Source organism: Eretmochelys imbricata, chromosome 9 (genome assembly GCF_965152235.1).
Source record: "Eretmochelys imbricata isolate rEreImb1 chromosome 9, rEreImb1.hap1, whole genome shotgun sequence".
In the NCBI taxonomy this organism is placed as follows: domain Eukaryota; kingdom Metazoa; phylum Chordata; order Testudines; family Cheloniidae; genus Eretmochelys; species Eretmochelys imbricata.
The window spans coordinates 11,859,548-11,875,285 of record NC_135580.1 but is presented as its reverse complement, the minus strand read 5'-3'; the positions used below and the strand labels follow the sequence as shown (position 1 = coordinate 11,875,285).

Here is a 15,738-nt window from a genome sequence, read left to right as displayed (position 1 = left end):
TTTTGCGAATACAGACTAACACGGCTGTTACTCTGAAACCAGTGTTAATATAGTGTAGGGATGTTTGGGGAGGAAGTCTCTTTAGGGAAAGAATGATGAAAGGTGTTAGTCCAGAACATTATCATATTCATTAAAGTTTCTCCGTTCTTTGACTTCGGCCACTGACTCTTCTCCAAAGCTCTTGAGGCTGCAAGATAGCCATTTCCACCCTGTATTGTAACTTCAGGGGAAGGAACTTTCAGGAAAAGTTGCCCCTCCATATCCGTAGTCTTCTGGTAGCAGGTACTAGTAGCCAACAACAGGGATTGCGGCTGTATCAGGGTTATGAGTTCTGTAGTGACTGCAGCATGAATTCACTTAAAAGGAATCTTTTCAATCATGCTGTACTTTAGCTCCCTACTATGTAAGAGGCTGTGTGCACTTTTGTGTTTCTATCCCTGAGAAGATCATGTGGATGGAAATGAAGGTGGCGCATACTGGCATCCACCGCCTCTGAAGTTTATGCTTACCATAAGCTTCACGACAGGCCACCCTTTTCTCTTGGTGGAGGGTTATATTACTTGATATAGCTCATTTGTATTCCAGAATCTGCATCCATATCCCTTTTGCATTAGTCTCTTGCAGGGGAGCTTCATCCACCCAAGACAAGAAACCAAACATAGCAGCAAACTGGTTCAGGAGAACCAGACAGTGAATTGACTATAAACAGACTGGCCTAGTTTCACTATCCATACTGAATAAACAATACAAATGGTAAAAAATAATCTAATGTGTCCTACATATTGTTAATAGGAAAATGAATTATCTTGTTAGCCTTGGTTCAACTCTCCCATTCACCAAAAGAGCTGTTGATGTGGAAATTCACCAAGCACTGTTCTCTCTGATCTCTCTGTTGCTGAGTTCCCCCTCTCAGATCATCACTTGGTCTTTTTCAGTAGTGCTTATTGGCACACTCCCCCTCGTACATGCGTGCCTGTCACTTGACCTTTCCATATTTTGAATGGAAAGACTCTATTAGAATTCTTTTGAGGGGGTCAACAAGCATGTGGGCAAGCGTGATCCAGTGCATATAGTGTACTTGAACTTTCAGAAAGCCTTTGACAAGGTCCCTCACCAAAGGCTCTTAAGCAAAGTAAACAGTCATGGGATAAGAGGGAAGGTTCTCTCATGGATCAGTAACTGGTAAAAAGATAGGAAACAAAGGGTCAGTTTTCACAATGCAGAGAGGTAAATGGTGGTGTCCCTCAAGAGTTTATCCGGGGGCTAGTGCTGTTCAACATATTCATCAATGATCTGGAAAAAAGGGTAAACAGTGAAGTAGAAAAGTTTGCAGACGATACAAAATTACTCAAGATAGTTATGTCCAAAGCAGACGTTGAAGAATTACAAAAGGATTTCACAAAACTGGGTAACTGGGCAGCAAAATGGCAGATGATATTCAGTGTTGATAGATGCAAAGTAATACAATGCTGGAAAACATAATCCCAACTCTACATACAAACTGATGGGGTCTAAATTAGCTGTTATCACTCAAGAAAGAGATCTTGGAGTCGTGGATAGTTCTCTGCAAACATCTGCTTAATGTGCAGCTGCAGTCAAAAAAGCTAACAATGTTAGGAACAATTAGGAAAGGGTTAGATAATAAGACAGAAAATATCATAATGCCACTATATAAAGTCATGGTACGCCCACACTTTAAATACTGCATGCAGTTTTGGTTGCCCCATCTCAAAAAAAGATATATTAGAAATGGAGAATGTACAGAGAAGGGCAACAAAAATGATTAGGGGTATGTGAAAGCTTCCATATGAGGAGAGAAAAAGACTGGGACTGTTCAGCTTGGAAAAAGAGACGACCGAGTGGGGATAGGCGAGACGTCTATAAAATCATGAATGGTGTGGAGGACATGAATAAGGGGGTGTTATTTGTCCCGTTAAGTAACACAAGAACCAGGGGTTGCGTGATGAAATTAAAAGGTAGCAAGTTTAAAACAAAGAAAAGGAAGCACTTCTTCACACAGTGCACTTTGGAACTTGTTGCCAGAAGATGTTATGAAGGCCAAACTAGGTTCAAAAAGGAATAGATAAGTTCATGGAGGATAGGTCTATCAATGGCTATTAACCAAAATGATCAGGGATGCAATCCCATGCTCTTAGTGTCCCTAAGCCTCTGGCTTCCAGGAGCTGGGACTGGATGACAGGGGATGGATCACTCAATAATTGACCTGTTCTATTCATGCCTGCTGAAGCATCTGGCACCAGCTTCTGTCAGAAGACAGAATACTGGCCTAGATGGACCCTTGGTATGCCCCAGTATGGCCATTCTGGCATTCTTATTTCCAATCCAATGCTAACAACTTGTGTGCTTTCAGCCCTCTCTTCTGCTGTTATGGTGGTTGATTCTCTGTTTCTCACTCTCCTCTGCCCTTACTTTTTTGCTCCACCCTACCACCCTCCTCAGTCCTGGCTCACTCTCAATAGCTGCTTCCTCTGTTCCTGCTCTCATGCCATGGAGCATCTCTGGCAGAAATTCTGTGACCAGGCTGATCTTCCTCCACTACAGATTTGTTCTTTCCTTTCTGAGTTCTGCCATCTTCCTAGCTAAATAACTCTACTTCTCCAACTTATTTGCATCTCAGCTACTACCTTATCTCCATTTTCCCTTTTATTTCTAAGGTTATTGAACACATTGTTTACAATTGCTGTCTGGAGTTCCTCTCTTCAGTCCAGCTTCTGCTTCTTGCTCTCAATTGAAACTGCTCTTGCCAATGGCCTCTTCTGAGCCATATCTCAGAATTAGTACTCCCTCCTCCTCCTCCTCCTCCTCCTTGGCCTGATAGTTGACCATTCTCTTTTTCTTGAAATCTTATCCTCCCTTAGCTTCAATAACTGTTCTCTCCCTCTCCTAGTTCTCCTCCTAACTCTCTCATTGTTCCTTCAGCATGTCCTTTGGAGGATCTTCATCATGCCATCTCCTAATTTTTGGAGGGATTCTGCAGGGCTCTGTCCCTGGTCCCCTCTCATCTCCCTCTGCACCTCTTTCTCTGGGTAGTCTCCACAAACACAAATTCTACTCTATGGGGTCAACTCACAGATCTACCTCTCTACTCCAGTCTCCTTCTGTCCAAACTAATATCTTAGCGTATCTCTCTGAAATCTCATTGTGGCTGTCTTGCTTCAGCTCAGGTGCAACATGGCTAGAAGAGAGCTTTTTACCTTTCCCTTGAAGGCCTCCTAGCTGCCTCCTTTCTCTTTCCCGTGGACAACCCCACTTGCCTGCCTGTTGCTCATGCTCATAATCTGGTGTTATCTTTGACTTGGACCTCTCTCTAGATCCTCACATCCAACCTACATCAAAGTCTTGTTGATTCTTTCTGCATGACAATTCCAAGATATGACTTTTCCCATCCATTCACACAACTAAAACTCTTGTCCAGCCTTTCATCAACACATGTCTCAAATACTGCAATATCCTTTTCTTTGGCCTTGGTTAATTCAGTCTTCCTGTTCAGAATGCTGCTGCAAAAATCATTTTCATAGCCTGTCGCTTTGACCATGTCACCCCTTTCTTTATGGCCCTCCACTGACTTCCTCCTTCTCTCTTGTATCAAACCTGTTACTTGTCTTCACTTTCAGGGCCCCTTGCAGCCTGCGCTACTATCATCTCTCATTCACTACCAAGATGTCGACTCTTGCCTCTGATTGATCAATGATGACAGCATCCATCCTCTACTTGTTAAGTTTTCAAACACCTTTGTGCTTTCTCCAGTGCTGCCCCTCACACATTAGAGGAGTTCCCAGTAAATAGTTGCAAAGCTACATCAATATCCTCCTTCAAACTCTCTCCTTCTCTGTGATGGCTCCAAAAAAACTGGACAAAAACTAGGCCACTGGTGCACAGAGGCCACAGCCTGGCATTCTGACCACTGTTGTCTCATTCTGTCCTTATATTCCCCCATCTATCTGTAGCCATCTGTTTTGTCTTGTTTTATACTTAGATTACAAGCTGTTTGTGGAAGGAACTGTCCTTTTGTTCTGTTTGTACAGCACTTGGCACAGTGGGTTCTTGACCCAGGACTAAGGCTCCTAGGCGCTATGATAATACAGGTAACACAAGAATGAGGAGCCACCAAATGAAATTAATAGGCAGCAGATTTAAAACAAAAGGAAGTATTTTTTCACACAACGCGCAGTCAAGCTGCGGAACTCCTTGCCAGAGGATGTTTTGAAGGCAAAGACTATAACAGGGTTCAGAAAAGAACTAGATAAATTTATGGAGGTTAGGTCTGTCAATGGCTATTAGCCAGGATGGGCAAGGATGATGTCCCTAGCCTCTGTTTCCCAGTAGCTGGGTATGGGTGACGGGATGGATCACTTGATGATTACCTGTTCTTTTCATTCCCTTGGGGCACCTGGCATTGGCCACTGTCAGAAGACAGGATACTGGACTAAATGGACCTTTGGTCTGACCCAGTTTGACCATTCTTATGTTCTTAAATAATCAATATCGGTCTCCCTTTAAGCAGAATCCAAAGAGTAAGGTCTATGTAGGGCTAAGGAAGCACTATTGATACATTTGCAATTTTTAAGCCCTTAATGTTTGCTTTTAAAATGCTGCTTTTTAGCATTTTGTGTTAGCTTTTCAGTTCTTCCATGAGCATAGTCCATTTTTAAAGGCTGGTGCCCTCTTCCAACAGAGGAAATCTAACTAGGCAACCCAACAAAGAAAATATAATTATGCATCTTTGCTTTTGTAGGATAATAGCCAGACATATCAGTTGATATATTCAACATGTTTTAAGAAGTCTATAACAATAATAATGACAGTACTTGGTAGTCCTGTAGAGCCAAATTTTGCTCTTTGGCACCCAAGTGTAAATTTGAAGCAACTCCATTAACTTCAGTGGAGTAACCCCAGAATTAGCAGAGAGCAGGGTTTTTAGCAGAAAGCGGATTATGTGCCCATTTATTATTATATGGAGGTTAAAAGGTGATGAAACTCCAGAAATTGCCTTCATGTGCAGTGTGTGTAATGCTGGGGAGCTATTGAGATGAAAACCCCGACGGTCACTTACGGAAGACTGTGTAAAATTTCAATTCCACTGCTCTGTAAAATGGAGTATTTGAAGAAAACTTTTCTCTTTCGTAAACTATCTTTATCTTTACAGCCTTATTTTATTAGTTACAATGCAGTAATTGAAACAGGTTGCACTCACTGTGCTTCAGGCTTCTCTATGACTTTCATTACCTGACACATATCCTGTACTAAATTCAAGTATTCTTCTCCAGTGTTAATTGTTTCCTGTGAGGTTTACTAGTGTACAATTCAACAGAACCATAATTAATACAGCTATGTAAATATTTGGAAAGTATCCATTAGCTAGCTAAGAAATTATTCTTTCTTAGTACACTGTTGTACAGGAAGTATTGCTCTAGATCAGTGATTTTCAACCTTTTTTCATTTGCGGATCCTCAAAAAATTTCAAATGGAGAGGCATAGTCTTAGACATAGTCTGCAGCCTCCCAAGGATCCACAGACCACAGGTTGAAAACCACTGCTGTAGATTGTTGGCATTTAGTAAATACAAATACCAAATTTGTAGCAAAACTTATCTTTAAGAAAGAAACACAGTATTTTATCATACCTGGGGAAAAGGAAGTGTACATCAGGGAGAAGAGAGATGAGACACTGGTTTTTACTAAATGTAAAACTGACTAGTGGTGTGTAACAGTTTTTCATTCAATTACTTCCTCTTAGGATTTATATCCTCAGAATTTAATTTTTTTTTCTTCCACTTGTCTGTGGCAGTACTTCCTCTACACCTTTCAGGGGGTTTTCTTCAGAGAGCGTCTGTTTACATATTAGTAAGGCTACGTTTTAGTCATGGGTATTTTCAATAAAAGTCACAGACAGGTCACAGGCAGTAAACGAAAATTCACGGCCTGTGACTTGTCCATGACTTTTACTAAAATACCAGTGAATAAAACTTGCGGGGGGTTGCTGCCTGGGGGCCCTGCAGGTGCTGGGGGAGGGCAGCCTGGCTGCTTGGGGGGGGGTCCAAGACCCCCCCCGGTGTTGGGCGGGCGTAGGTGGCGGTGTACAGCTCGGGACCCCCGCTATTGTTGGGGGCAGGGGGAGGTTGGCAGGGCCGCAGGCTCCCTACCTAGCTGCATGCCTTTCCCCCCACTCCCCAGCAGCAGCAGTAGTAGCAGAAGAGTTTGGGCGTGGGAGGGGACAGGGGGTTGAGGCACGAGACGGGATGAGGTGGGCTCTGGGTGGCGTTTACCTGGGGGGCTCCCTGGAAGTGGGCAACGTCCCCCTTGCTCAGCTGCTAGGCGGAGGCGTGGCCAGGCAGGTCTGCAGGCATGGCTCCCGCAGCTCCCATTGGCCGCAGTTCCTGGCCAACGGGAGCTGCGAAGCCAGTGCTCTGGGTGGAGGCAGCATGCAGAGCTCCCAAGCCAGGCCTCTGCCTAGCAGCTGAGCAAGGGGGATGTCACCGCTTCCGAGGGGCCCCCCACGTAAGCACCCCTGCCCGCTCCCAGACCCAAACTCTGCTGCTGGCAGGGGCCCGAGACTGTCTCAGCAGTGGCCAGTGCACCTGGCGCAAAAGCTGCTTGAGCTGTCCCTGAGCCAGGCACACTGGCCGCTGCAGAAGTCACGGAGGTCATAGAAAGTCACGGAATCCGTGACCTCCATGACAAACCCGCAGCCTTAAATATTAGTTACATCATGTTCTGACGTGCTTAAATTTTTTTGCTCCACTTAAGCCTACTAAAGTGCTTAAAAGTGCGTGGCTCTATATTGTAATGTAACTATAAATATGGTATGGTTTGTCTCCCAATGATCCCAATACTGAGTTTACAAGTAGAAACATGCATTTTCTACTAACTAGCTCTTGCAACTCAAACTGCGCTCTGAGAGTCAAGCCAACTTCTTTACTTTGTACGCATCTTCATGAATAGTTAAAGATTTGCAGGCCAGATTAAACCCTCAATAACAGCCATGCAAACCCATGTTGTCAGACTAGGCCTACATTGACAATTACAGTCAGGGAGTCTGCGCAAATGTTGATTGAATGTGGTAAACAATTCTGTTGATGGTGCCCAAAAAGGAATAAAAATCCATCTCACTTTCTCTGAATGACATTGGTTCTGCAGGGCTAATCAGAGTAAAAAGCAGTAAGGACTTTGGTGACTAAAAGCAGTAGATGTGGATGAATACATGCAGGTAGCTGATCTGCTCAGTCAGAAAGTGCTATTTTGATGATGTTGCTTTTCTAGAGTAGAAATATGTATTTAATATCCTTGGAAGAGGAACACTCTGATTTTTCCATATCATTTTGTGTCTATTTACTAACTAAAGTGTACTGAGTTTTATTTGCTTTAACCTGGTTTTTATTTTACTTTTAAAATCCCACAGATGGAATGAATGGCTGTCATATGACATGTACATTCCTGATCTCCCACGTGCTGCTCGGCTTTGCCTTTCCATCTGCTCTGTTAAGGGTAGAAAGGGTGCTAAGGAGGTAAAATATTTAATAATTTTAATAGTTCTAACTTGTTGTAAGAGAAAACTCCAGGCAGCCAAGTTTGGGAAGAACAGTTGGCCAAAACTTGAATAGAAGTTGGTCTTACCAAAATCTTCTATTTTCTTGAATTTTTATTTGATTAAAATATCTAAGATGTATAGAAACTTCTCTTAACTTTATTGATTGACTACAAATTAATTTTTTTGTTACCTGATATATTTGTTGTATATTATCCATGCAGCACTAGTTGTGGTCTGTATAGCTGAACAGAAAGGGACAGGCCAAAATTTTCAAATGTGGGTGCCTAAAGTTAGGTTCCTGAAGCCATTCTTAGGCACCTAAAAAACAGTGTGTGTGAAGGTGCTGAGCACTTGCATTTCCTTTTGACCTAAATGGGAGTTGGGGTTGCTAAGCAATTAAAAAAAAATCAGCAAGCTTTACTGATGTGCCTAAAATGTGGGTTTTGGATCCTAACTTTAAGGCGAAGGTTTCTAACCATCAGAGGAGTGACGTTCTGGAACAGCCTTCCAAGGGAAGCAGTGGGGGCAAAAGACATATCTGGCTTCAAGACTAAGCTTGATAAGTTAATGGAGGGGAAGGTATGATGGGATAGCCTAATTTTGGCAATTAATTGATCTTTGACTATTAGCGGTAAATATGCCCAATGGCCTGTGATGGGATGTTATATTGGGTGGGATCTGAGTTACTACAGAGAATTCTTTCCTGGGTGTCTGGCTGGTGAGTCTTGCCCACATGCTCAGGGTTTAGCTGATCGCCATATTTGGGGTCGGGAAGGAATTTTCCTCCAGGGCAGATTGGCAGAGGCCCTGGGGGTTTTTCGCCTTTGTAGCGTGGGGCATGTGTCACTTGCTGGAGGATTATCTGCACCTTGAAGTCTTTAAACCATGATTTGAGGACTTCGATAGCTCAGACACAGGTTAGGGGTTTGTTACAGGAGTGGGTGGGTGAGATTCTGTGGCCTGCATTGTGCCGGCGGTCAGACTAGACGATCATAATGGTCCCTTCTGACCTTAAAGTCCATGATTCTGATACATCCAGGCTCAAAAACTTTGGTCATGTGTGTGTTCTGATGTACTATCCAATTTTTATTTGTTAGTTTGTTTGTGAGTGTGTAAGACTTACTTACTTGAGGAAAAAATCCTAGCAGGTAGCTTTAACTCTTTAGATTGTGTTCTTTGAAATGGTTATCCCAGCAGCTGACAAGACAGAGGTTTGAAGTCTCACAGGGAAAATATGCTACAACTTTCATAATTTGCTCTCTGCTAACCTACATATTTGTTAATCCATGCTTTCACACAGACTGTCTCTCCCCATTTGACAGTAAGGGTTTAATAGCAGAGACATAGTGCTGTAATGATGTCTCATGACAAATCTTGTAATATGTTCTGTAATATATTGTGTAAATTAAGTATTATCAAAAATTAAAACTAGATTTGAGAAAATGAAAAGAGTACAACTTGCAGTGTAATTCTTGTCTTTTAATTATTTGCTTCGCTCTTTTTGCTAACTTAAAAAATTAATTATGGTAATACATTATTTATTCTTAATAGCAAGGTTCTACTATGCTATTTTCCTGAATCCAGCTGAAACCTGATATCCATACAAGATTGCCTGAAAAAAGTATTGTGAAATATGATTCAACATGCATACACATGACTTTCATGCGCATGTATTGTTGTTTTCTTGGTTAGAAAACTTAGAAATCAAGAAACCAAGCTAGTCAAAATGTAGGAAAAATAGTGGCTATTAACTATACTGGCTTTCATTTTGATAAATTGTATTATTTCTGGCTTCCCATAGTGTCAATGCACTACAATACAAATAGATTCAATATGTGTAATGACCCAAAACACTATTTCCCTAAGGGTATGTCTACACTACGGAATAAGGTCGAATTTATAGAAGTCGTTATTTTAGAAATCGGTTTTATATATTCGAGTGTGTGTGTCCCCACAGAAAATGCTCTAAGTGCATTAACTTGGCGGAGTGCTTCCACAGTACCAAGGCTAGAGTCGACTTCTGGAGCGTTGCACTGTGGATAGCTATCCCACAGTTCCCGCAGTCTCCGCTGCCCATTGGAATTCTGGGTTGAGATCCCAGTGCCTGATGGGGCTAAAACATTGTCGCGGGTGGTTCTGGGTACATATTATCAGGCCTCCCTCCCTCCGTGAAAGCAAGGGCAGACAATCGTTTTGTGCCTTTTTTCCTGAGTTACCTGTGCAGACGCCATACCACGGCAAGCATGGAGCCCGCTCAGGTAACCGTCACCCTATGTCTCCTGGGTGCTGGCAGACGCGGTATGGCATTGCTACACAGTAGCAGCAACCCATTGCCTTCTGGCAGCAGACGGTGCAGTACGACTGGTAGCCATTCTCGTCGTGTCCGAGGTGCTCCTGGCCACGTCGGCTGGGAGCGCTTGGGCAGACATGGGCGCAGGGACTAAATTTGGAGTGACTTGACCAGGTCATTCTCTTTAGTCCTGCAGTCAGTCCTATTGAACCATCTTACGGTGAGCAGGCAGGCGATACGGATTGCTAGCAGTCATACTGTACCATCTTCTGCTGGGCAGGCAAGAGATGAGGATGGCTAGCAGTCGTACTGTACCATCTTCTGCCGAGCAGCCATGAGATGTGGATGGCATGCAGTCCTTCTGCACCGTCTGCTGCCAGCCAAAGATGTAAAAGATAGATGGAGTGGATCAAAACAAGAAATAGACCAGATTTGTTTTGTATTCATTTGCTTCCCTCCCTCCCCCGTCTAGGGGACTCATTCCTCTAGGTCACACTGCAGTCACTCACAGAGAAGGTGCAGCGAGGTAAATCTAGCCATGTATCAATCAGAGGCCAGGCTAACCTCCTTGTTCCAATAAGAACAATAACTTAGGTGCACCATTTCTTATTGGAACCCTCCGTGAAGTCCTGCCTGAAATACTCCTTGATGTAAAGACACCCCCTTTGTTGATTTTAGCTCCCTGAAGCCAACCCTGTAAGCGTGTCGTCAGTCGCCCCTCCTTCCGTCAGAGCAACGGCAGACAATCGTTCCGCGCCTTTTTTCTGTGCGGACGCCATACCAAGGCAAGCATGGAGGCCGCTCAGCTCACTTTGGCAATTAGGAGCACATTAAACACCACACGCATTATCCAGCAGTATATGCAGCACCAGAACCTGGCAAAGCGATACCGGGCGAGGAGGCGACGTCAGCGCGATCACGTGAGTGATCAGGACATGGACACAGATTTCTCTGAAAGCATGGGCCCTGCCAATGCATGCATCATGGTGCTAATGGGGCAGGTTCATGCTGTGGAACGCTGATTCTGGGCTCGGGAAACAAGCACAGACTGGTGGGACCGCATAGTGTTGCAGGTCTGGGACGATTCCCAGTGGCTGCAAAACTTTCGCATGCATAAGGGCACTTTCATGGAACTTTGTGACTTGCTTTCCCCTGCCCTGAGGCGCATGAATATCAAGATGAGAGCAGCCCTCACAGTTGAGAAGCGAGTGGCGATAGCACTGTGGAAGCTTGCAACGCCAGACAGCTACCGGTCAGTTGGGAATCAATTTGGAGTGGGCAAATCTACTGTTGGGGCTGCTGTGATGCAAGTTGCCCACGCAATCAAAGATCTGCTGATATCAAGGGTAGTGACCCTGGGAAATGTGCAGGTCATAGTGGATGGCTTTGCTGCAATGGGATTCCCTAACTGTGGTGGGGCCATAGATGGAACCCATATCCCTATCTTGGCACCGGAGCATCAAGCCGCCGAGTACATAAACCGCAAGGGGTACTTTTCAATAGTGCTGCAAGCTCTGGTGGATCACAAGGGACGTTTCACCAACATCAACGTGGGATGGCCGGGAAAGGTACATGACGCTCGCATCTTCAGGAACTCTGGTCTGTTTCAAAAGCTGCAGGAAGGGACTTTATTCCCAGACCAGAAAATAACTGTTGGGGATGTTGAAATGCCTATATGTATCCTTGGGGACCCAGCCTACCCCTTAATGCCATGGCTCATGAAGCCGTACACAGGCAGCCTGGACAGTAGTCAGGAGCTGTTCAACTACAGGCTGAGCAAGTGCAGAATGGTAGTAGAGTGCGCATTTGGATGTTTAAAGGCGCGCTGGCGCAGTTTACTGACTCGCTTAGACCTCAGCGAAACCAATATTCCCACTGTTATTACTGCTTGCTGTGTGCTCCACAATATCTGTGAGAGTAAGGGGGAGACGTTTATGGCGGGGTGGGAGGTTGAGGCAAATCGCCTGGCTGCTGGTTACGCGCAGCCAGACACCAGGGCGGTTAGAAGAGCACAGGAGGGCGCGGTACGCATCAGAGAAGCTTTGAAAACCAGTTTCATGATTGGCCAGGCTACGGTGTGAAAGTTCTGTTTGTTTCTCCTTGATGAAACCCCCCGCCCCTTGGTTCACTCTACTTCCCTGTAAGCTAGCCACCCTCCTCTCCTCCCTTCGATCACCACTTGCAGAGGCAATAAAGTCATTGTTGCTTCACATTCATGCATTCTTTATTCATTCATCACACAAATAGGGGGATGACTACCAAGGTAGCCCAGGAGGGGTGGTGGAGGAGGGAAGGAAAATGCCACACAGCACTTTAAAAGTTTACAACTTTAAAATTTATTGAATGCCAGCCTTCTTTTTTTTGGGCAATCCTCTGTGGCGGAGTGGCTGGTTGGCCGGTGGCCCTCCCACCGTGTTCTTGGGCGTCTGGGTGTGGAGGCTATGGAACTTGGGGAGGAGGGCGGTTGGTTACACAGGGGCTGTAGTGGCAGTCTGTGCTCCAGCTGCCTTTGCTGCAGCTCAACCATACACTGGAGCATACTGGTTTGGTCCTCCAGCAGCCTCAGCATTGAATCCTGCCTCCTCTCATCACGCTGCCTCCACATTTGAGCTTCAGCCCTGTCTTCAGCCCCCCACCTCTCCTCCCGGTCATTTTGTGCTTTCCTGCACTCTGACATTATTTGCCTTCACGCATTCGTCTGTGCTCTGTCAGTGTGGGAGGACAGCATGAGCTCGGAGAACATTTTATCGCGAGTGTGTTTTTTTTCTTTCTAAGCTTCACTAGCCTTTGGGAAGGAGAAGATCCTGTGATCATTGAAACACATGCAGCTGGTGGAGAAAAAAAAGGGACAGCGGTATTTAAAAAGACACATTTTATAAAACATGGCTACACTCTTTCAGGGTAAACCTTGCTGTTAACATTACATACATAGCACATGTGCTTTCGTTACAAGGTCGCATTTTGCCTCCCCCCACCGCGTGGCTACCCCCTCAATCTTCCCCCCTCCCTGTAGCTAACAGCGGGGAACATTTCTGTTTAGCCACAGGCAAACAGCCCAGCAGGAATGGCCTCCTCTGAGTGTCCCCTGAAGAAAAGCACTCTATTTCAACCAGGTGACCATGAATGATATGTCACTCTCCTGAGGATAACACAGAGAGATAAAGAACGGATGTTGTTTGAACGCCAGCAAACATACACTGCAATGCTTTGTTGTACAATGATTCTCGAGTACGTGTTACTGGCCTGGAGTGGTAAAGTGTCCTACCAGGAAGGACGCAATAAGGCTGCCCTCCCCAGAAACCTTTTGCAAAGGCTTTGGGAGTACATCCAGGAGAGCCGCAAATGCCAGGGCAAAGTAATCCTTTCACATGCTTGCTTTTAAACCATGTATAGTATTTTAAAAGGTACACTCACCAGAGGTCCCTTCTCTGCCTGCTGGGTCCAGGAGGCAGCCTTGGGTGGGTTCGGGGGGTACTGGCTCCAGGTCCAGGGTGAGAAACAGTTCCTGACTGTCGGGAAAACCAGTTTCTCCGCTTGCTTGCTGTGAGCTATCTACAACCTCATCATCATCTTCTTCTTCTTCGTCCCCAAAACCTGCTTCCGTATTGCCTCCATCTCCGTTGAAGGAGTCAAACAACACGGCTGGGGTAGTGGTGGCTGAACCCCCTAAAATGGCATGCAGCTCATCATAGAAGCGGCATGTTTGGGGCTCTGACCCGGAGCGGCCGTTCGTCTCTCTGGTTTTCTGGTAGGCTTGCCTCAGCTCCTTAAGTTTCACACGGCACTGCTTCGGGTCCTGTTGTGGCCTCTGTCCTTCATGCCCAGGGAGATTTTGACAAAGGTTTGGCTTTTCGAAAACTGGAACGGAGTTCTGATAGCATGGATTCCTCTCCCCATACAGCGATGAGATCCTGTACCTCCCGTTCGGTCCATGCTGGAGCTCTTTTGCGATTCTGGGACTCCATCATGGTCACCTCTGCTGATGAGCTCTGCATGGTCACCTGCAGCTTGCCATGCTGGCCAAACACGAAATGAGATTCAAAAGTTCGCGGTTCTTTTCCTGTCTACCTGGCCAGTGCATCTGAGTTGAGAGTGCTGTCCAGAACGGTCACAATGGAGCACTCCGGGATAGCTCCCGGAGGCCAGTACCGTCGAATTGTGTCCACAGTACTCCAAATTCGAGCCGGCAAGGCCGATTTAAGCGCTAATCCCCTTGTCGGGGGTGGAGTAAGGAAATCGATTTTTAAGAGCCCTTTAAGTCGAAATAAAGGGCTTCATCGTGTGGACAGGTGCAGGTTTACATCGATTTAATGCTGCTAAATTCGACCTAAAGTCCTAGTGTAGACCAGGGCTAAGTTAAGTATCCTCACGCCTTATTGTCAGCTGTCTAAATGGGCATCTTGATTATCACTACAGAAGTTTTTTTTTCTCCTGCTGATAATAGCTCATCTTAATTAATTAGCCTCTTACAGTTTGTATGGCAACTTCCACCTTCTCTCTGTGTGTGTGTATACATATATATATATCTTCTTACTATATGTTCCATTCTATGCATCTGATGAAGTGGGCTGTAGCTCACAAAAGCTTATGCTGTAATAAATTTTAGTCTCTAAGGTGCCACAGGTATTCCTGTTCTTTTTATAATTGTGTGATTCCATAGTTCAGTTTTTCAAAAATCTTTTTCCTCCTCCCTTTATTTCTTGAAATCCAATATTGTACTATAACTTGATCACTCTTCACTCTCATTTATTAATGATCATTTGATCTTTTAAAGGAACACTGCCCATTGGCTTGGGGAAATATAAACATGTTTGATTATACAGACACTCTTGTATCTGGGAAAATGGCTTTGAATCTGTGGCCTGTGCCGCATGGGCTGGAAGATCTGCTAAATCCTATTGGCGTTACTGGGTCAAATCCGAATAAGGTAAATTGATGCTTATATGCTAATTTCAGCCTTAGTAACACACATCGACTTGTTTAGATTATAATGATTTCTAATTTATAATTTTGTTTCAGAACAATCATGAAAATTCTTTTTTCCTCAGGAAACTCCATGTTTAGAGCTGGAATTTGATTGGTTTAGCAGCCCTGTAAAGTTTCCAGACATGACAGTGACTGAAGAACATGCCAATTGGACTATATCTCGAGAACTAGGGTTTAACTACAGCCATGCGGGGCTGGTAAGGGGAATTTACTTTCCAGGATTAGTTACTAAAACTTTAAAATATATGCACATTTTGAAGTGCTTTATTTGTGGGGGGAAATATTTTATATCAAAATACATGGAGCCAAATTCATTTTTGATAAACCCCAGACAAAAAATGGCCAACAGGTTCTGTCTCTTGCAGTAAAACATATTGATGCTTCACTGATCAACCAAAATCTTTTAAGGGTATAACTGTGTCTTACTGTACAAACAGTTCTGGACTTTTTTCCAGCTTATATAAGCAATTTGTCTGGTTGTCTGAACGTTAAGTTGATTTTGCAAAAAATGTAACAGGGTTAGATTCTCCATCAGTGGCACTATTTCTTTTAATTTTTTGCTCCCTCTTCTCCCTCCCTCCCTCCCACAATTTCTTGTCTGTTGTATATAGGTTTTATCTTTGAAAAATCTTTCTTTTATAGTCTGTAATATGCTTGTAACTTCTTCGGCAATGCTGATATCTAAGTTTTATGTTCTAGCAAACTGCCACAAGTTAACTTTTTATTAGCAGTCAGAGATACTGTCTCTTGAGCTGAACCCCATGCATTCTGAGATTCGGTGGCCTTGAAATTTACCACCAAATCGATCCCTTGCTTCAAATGCTGAGCTTCCTTTTTTTTTTATTAAATTACATTTTTAGCCCTGGTGATTAAATAGAAAACCTCAAAAATGTGAATGAAAACCAATTCAATGT

General features: G+C 44.2%; 1 protein-coding gene across 5 annotated transcripts in view; it reads left to right on the top strand.

The window, feature by feature from the left end:
* The window catches only part of PIK3CA (phosphatidylinositol-4,5-bisphosphate 3-kinase catalytic subunit alpha), a 78,866-nt gene that overhangs the window by 38,297 nt on the left and 24,831 nt on the right, over nucleotides 1-15,738 (top strand). For 4 of the 5 annotated variants that reach the window (XM_077827042.1, XM_077827041.1, XM_077827039.1 and 1 more), the window contains 3 exons: nucleotides 7,420-7,525; nucleotides 14,613-14,765; nucleotides 14,887-15,021. In XM_077827042.1, the coding sequence (XP_077683168.1) occupies nucleotides 7,420-7,525; nucleotides 14,613-14,765; nucleotides 14,887-15,021 (394 nt within the window). The remainder of the gene's footprint in view (nucleotides 1-7,419; nucleotides 7,526-14,612; nucleotides 14,766-14,886; nucleotides 15,022-15,738) is intronic. The other variant, XM_077827044.1, reaches the window with a different exon arrangement.